This window comes from Sinocyclocheilus grahami, unplaced genomic scaffold, assembly GCF_001515645.1.
Source record: "Sinocyclocheilus grahami isolate Dianchi unplaced genomic scaffold, SAMN03320097.WGS_v1.1 scaffold1220.1, whole genome shotgun sequence".
Classification (NCBI taxonomy): domain Eukaryota; kingdom Metazoa; phylum Chordata; class Actinopteri; order Cypriniformes; family Cyprinidae; genus Sinocyclocheilus; species Sinocyclocheilus grahami.
In genome coordinates, this window is record NW_015506399.1 from 151,462 (window position 1) to 157,190 (window position 5,729).

A 5,729-nucleotide genomic window follows, 5' to 3' on the forward strand; every position below is an offset into this window, starting at 1 on the left:
GAAAATATCCACTGAACGCAAACAGCGTATGCTATTCTGTGTCAGCTGTGTCACGCGGATACATTTTCTACGTTGTTTACGCTTTGATTTGAACTAAAACATCGTATCCGCATGACGCAGCTGACACAGAACAGCATATGCTGTTTACGTTCAGTGGATATTTTCCAAAATGGCACCAGAGGAGGAGATGAATTGTTGAATTCGGCCTGAAAAGTATTATCGTAGCTTCGTAAAATTACAGTTGAACCCCTGATGTCACATGGATTATTTTACCGATCTCCTTGCTACGTTTCTGGACCTTGATCGTGGTAATTACATTGCTGTCTATGGGAGTGTCAGGGAGCTCTCAGAATTCATCAAAAATATCTTAATTTGTGTTCCGAAAATGAATGGAGGTCTTACGATTTAGAACGACATGAGGGTGACTAATTAATGACAGAATTATAATTTTTGGGTGAACTATCCCTTTAAAGATACTGCTATGCACCCTTTAGGGGTAAATAAGGTACAAAGGTGTTTTTCTTTTGTTTTTTTGTGTGAAATAACTCTGGTGTGATCTGGTTTTCTTGCATCAGAACACTCACTTGTAGTGCAGATTGAGTATAATGACTTTCCTTTTTGACCTTTTGATGTCACCAAACCCTCTTGACTAAAGTGCTAATGAGTTTCCTAATAAATATTGTAATTTTATGTGCAACCCTGAGGAAAAGATCAGCATATGTTGTTTTGGATGCTGATCCCTGGCATGGGATGCTTATGTACTCATCAGGCATAACTACAGTAGCTTGACCAACCAGACTATGGTTTCACTAGAAAAAAAGGGAAAGAAATCTATTTTTGTAATCTCTTTTGACTTGGGCCACTTAGCAACCACTAAACACCCTAGCAACACACAGCAATGAAATTGCATTGTGGTGGGCAGTTTTGCATAAGCAGTAAGAAAGTTCAATTGTGTGACCGTTCTCTTGGGTATTTTTGGAACAGTGGAAGATATGCTGGTCTGTCCCTAGTGCATTCAGCAGCCTTTGCCCTGCTCTCGCTGTGACAGGTGACAATGGTCAACCTCACTTACCCTGCATGTTAATATTGTCGCCTGCAGTTACTTGTCTAATGTTATAACCTGCCCACGGACAGCTAATCCTGAGCCTGTCAACCCGACACTCTTCACATGAGCACACAACGCTGCAGTCATCATCATTTATTTGAGTGTTTATTTTGGTTCTTCATTATCATAAAGGAAATGAAACAAAAGTATTTTAAAAAAGATTCAGGATGATTTGAATCAATAACTGAGAAAACCGACGGTTATTTATGGTCTACGCAAAACCACTTTTCACTACAATAATGACAAATCAATATTTTCTCTCTGTTTGCACTTCATAAATTAAAGTGAAAAATGAATCAGTCAATTATAGAGATGCAAACAGCCCACTGAATTCCTTTTTAGAGCCCAACTCAAACACCCAGCTTGTTTATTCATGAGTCTGTAATCTGTTCTTTAATGGCGTGTGTGTATTGACTGCTTGTCACAATCGAAGCCCTCTATCAGAGGAAGCCGCAGGCTACCGACACTATTGTTTTCAAGCAAATATAAAGTAGGATTGGATTGTCTGAAAACACTTTCATTTTGTGAAGAGTGATAGTTCCTGCAGTTCCTCCTTGGCTGAACATCCCTCAAATCTGTACATCCACAAATAAATACACAAGACAAATAAAATCTAACATTCTCAAAATATTTTTGCAAAATTTATTTATATAATGTGGATTAGTGGATTGCCACTGAACTGGTTCCTGGATTGACTTTGGACTTAAATTGTACCTAATGTTACATAGATATAAAAAAGTTATGTACCTCAATATTGGACGATGCATACATTTTTTTACTAAAAAAACAATAGCAATATTCTCTATGATGGCATCATCATATCATCATACTGTGGCACAATTCCTCAAAACATACAAATAATTTATTTGACTCTAAATGTAAAAACATGTTTTTTGATGGCTGAAAAAACAATAAAAAAGTTCAGTTCTCTAGAGCAATATGTGTGACGACCGCATTCTGCACCATAGTGCCAGAAAAAAATATTTTTAAATGTTTGCCAGAAACCAGTGTAACCAAAAGGCTTTGTATTGCTTTATTTGAAGTCATTGCTTTTAGAATTAACCTTTTTTTTTTTTTGACATTGTGTTTCATGGACAAAAGTGAAAAATGACTTTGTTACCCTGAGGTAACATTGTTCATAAACAAGTGTAATATTTAACTGAGAGTAGACACAAACATTTATTTAAAATCAAGAGGATTGTCCAGACCTTATCATTTGATGACTATTCTATGAGTGTGTTTGTGTCTGTGTGTGTTGTGGAACTGCATGTGTGTGTCATTGTTGAGGTGTGTGTGATTGAATGGGTGCAGACTACGGTTCAGTTCACCAGAACTTCAAGGTTTTGTTGTCATTTGAATGCTAGTGTAAGGCGTACAGAAACTGACCTTGGCAGAGAAACGATTTTACAGCCAGGAGCGCCTACCTGTTTTATTTTAACAAGCCGTACAGTCACTGCTGCATATGATTGTTTTGAAACAAGATCAATCCAAGAATGAAGGGTAGATATGAACCTTCGGTGTGTAAATGCGATATTTATTTACACGTATGTTTTTGACAGACCTTTTAATAATAAATAAATAAAATTATAAGAAATGTAAAATTATGTGATGATCACCTAAGTAAGTGATGTTGCAAACAAGTTGAAATTATGCATGTATTTAAGGAAAAGCAATAATAATAATAATAATAATAATAATAATAATAATAATAATAATAATAATAATAATAATAATAATAATAATAATAATAATAATAATAATAATAATAATAATAATAATAATAATTCATAATATTGCTGTTCTTATAACATGATGTTTAATGGTAGTAATAATTGATAAAGCACTGTAACGCGGTTGCTTCTGGTTTATTGCTTTCATAGCACAAATTATGTGCATAATGTCTGCCGTATGTTTATGTGCATGTGTATGTTTTGCAGGAATCATCAGAACAGCGCTGGCAGACATGGATCGAGAGGCGAGAGAACATTACTCAGTGGTGATTCAAGCCAAAGACATGGCGGGGCAGGTGGGAGGGCTGTCGGGCTCCACCACAGTCAACATCACGCTGACCGACGTCAACGACAACCCACCCAAGTTCCCTCAGAGTGAGTGATGGGAAAGCAGTGTGAAAACAAAATCAAGTGGCAACATATTGCTGTAAATGGACATCAGCAGATGTTGGTTCTGCTCCAAGACCTAGAGAACAACCTAGTGAGGCAGTATTTGTAATCTGTTTCTATGTCAGTTAAGATGCTGCCTTAGAAGGCTGCAACCTTTGAATGCTGTAGGCAGCTAACTAGCTGTTGATGAACTTCATGATACGTCCACCTGCTAGATCAACACCAGCATAAACCAGTCTGCAAATTCATGCTGGTCTTTTACTGAAGGTCTTTGGTTGTTGTTGTTTTTTAAGATAAAGCGAATCTGTGAGACATTGAAGGACTTCTTCTTGTCAAAAAGATCCAAAATAGCTTGACCTCGCTTTTCTACAATTATTTATCTGCTGCAAAAACACTCATTACTGTTTGAAGGTGAACCATACAGTATGCTGTTTTAACACACTTTTTCTCTCTCTCAAAGTAGGTTCTCACGCGTTTTCAAGATATTCATTAGAAAAGAGTACCTTTTCTCGAGGGCTTCTTATGGGTACTACATAATTAGATGGAAGAGATGGAAATATACCTTACATTAGATGCAGTCTCGCTATCAGATGACTCATCATATAAATTGTGCATTGCGGTTACATTTTTTTTACCATTAATTAGCATGAAGAGAACAGAGGCAGGACCAACATGTTATATTGTGTAAGCATCCAATTATGAGACCTTGCATCTTGAGTTTTTGTTGTCTTATTTTTATCCACAGAAACAGAGCACCACAGCAGGGTTCTGGAAATAAAATCACATTAATTTCCTCCCTAGAAAAAAAAAATGTATGTTTAAGGATAATGTAGAAGCTATAAGCTCTAAGATTAAGCGATGGAACAGTGTATGGTTCTGTAGATGCCACGAGTCTTTAAATTAGTCCACTTCATAAAATCTTAGCTTGTTTACCAAATTATCTGTGAATAGCTACACTACCCATAATCCTGAAGATCCACCAATCACAGAAGTGACTGTTACATGAAAATGTAATCAAGCATCGCAAATGATGTAATTGAGTCTCCCTACCCTGCCAAACTACTTGTTTATTTGTATTCATTGTATTCATTTACTGCATTTCCATTTCATATATATATATATTACTTATTTATTGATTTATTTATTAAGTCAAAGTCTGTCAGGATTTATTAGTTGTTTGTATTTTAAAATAAAAATTTAATAAACATATAGTATAGAAATGTTTATTATTAGGGATGCACCAATACCACTTTTTCCAGTACTCGCCCGATACCGATACTTTTATTTTTGGTACTTGCCGATACCGAGTACCGATACCAATATTTTTATTGCATTTGTAAATTTTTAAAATATTGGGTACAGAAACCAAAAGAGTATGTATATTGTTAGTTGGTTAACTTCATTTATCAAATAGATACAGTCAAACCAAAATTTATTCAGACACCTTCAACATTTCTCACATTATCACAGTTTATTTGCTATAGTTTAGAAAACGGTAATAAAATATGACAAGAACTCAAGAGTTAAACTGTGTCAGAACAAATTCAGCTTGATAATGCTAGATAACTTTGATAGAAAGGTTCAGTATCGGGCGCGATACCGATACCAGTATCGGTATCGGTGCATCCCTAATTATTATCATAATTTCTCATTTAGTTTTTTTTTCAGATTTTTAAATGCTTTTTTTAAGTTTTTGTCTCTGAGCTTTTGTAATCCCCAAAATACTTTGTAACAATAGCTTCTTGCAGTCTCCTGGGCATGCTGTCAGCTTCATGCAAACCTCAACTTCAATTTTTTTCCCAAACTCGGTCTGAATAATTTTTGGTCCCAAATGTTTTTATCGGTTTTACTGGTAGTCCACTGTATGAATAATTTTTGGGTATAATTTATCACAGTTTACTTTATTTTGCTGTCTTCACTTACATAAATTAACTATAGTGTCCTGCACCCATTAAAACCACGCGCAACGCGTGCAGGTATTTGTACTGATGCAGAATGAGAGGACAGTAGTACAGCCTAGCGCGTTTCACACAAGCTAGATTCACTTTCGCCTGAAAGTCGTGTATGCCTAAGGCGTTTCCTAAAGATGGCATTTCCATCACTTACGATTTAGTTTTAATCCAAATGATGCGTGCTAACTGAGTGAACATCAAAGATCCCACAACATAAGTGCGCTCTCTCTCTCTCTCTCTCCCGCGCTCTCTCTCTCCCTACCGTTAAGTAACTTGTGCATTGTTTTACTTACTTGTTTTTGACGTATCCGACCGAACTACAAACTTCACAGTGATGTCTGTGAGAAAGATATATTCACTCGACAAGCTCGCGCATCTGTGCCGCCGCAGGCTCAATCCACTCATGCGTGCTCAATTTGTTTATCAGCTCGCGCACATCAGCTATACAGGCATTAATACTGAATGTTTAACATTATATTCATTGCATACATATACTTCGTAGACATATTTAATCTTGAATAACTCCATTCTGCTGTCTGTTGTTTTGTTGTC

At 36.1% G+C, this 5,729-nt stretch overlaps 1 protein-coding gene across 8 annotated transcripts in view; it reads left to right on the plus strand.

Moving 5' to 3' along the window:
- LOC107568143 (cadherin-18-like) overlaps positions 1-5,729 on the plus strand; it is a 187,003-nt gene that overhangs the window by 138,014 nt on the left and 43,260 nt on the right. For all 8 annotated transcript variants that reach the window (XM_016253996.1, XM_016254001.1, XM_016253999.1 and 5 more), the window contains exon 5: positions 3,043-3,210. In XM_016253996.1, coding sequence (XP_016109482.1) covers positions 3,043-3,210 — 168 coding nt within the window. The remainder of the gene's footprint in view (positions 1-3,042; positions 3,211-5,729) is intronic.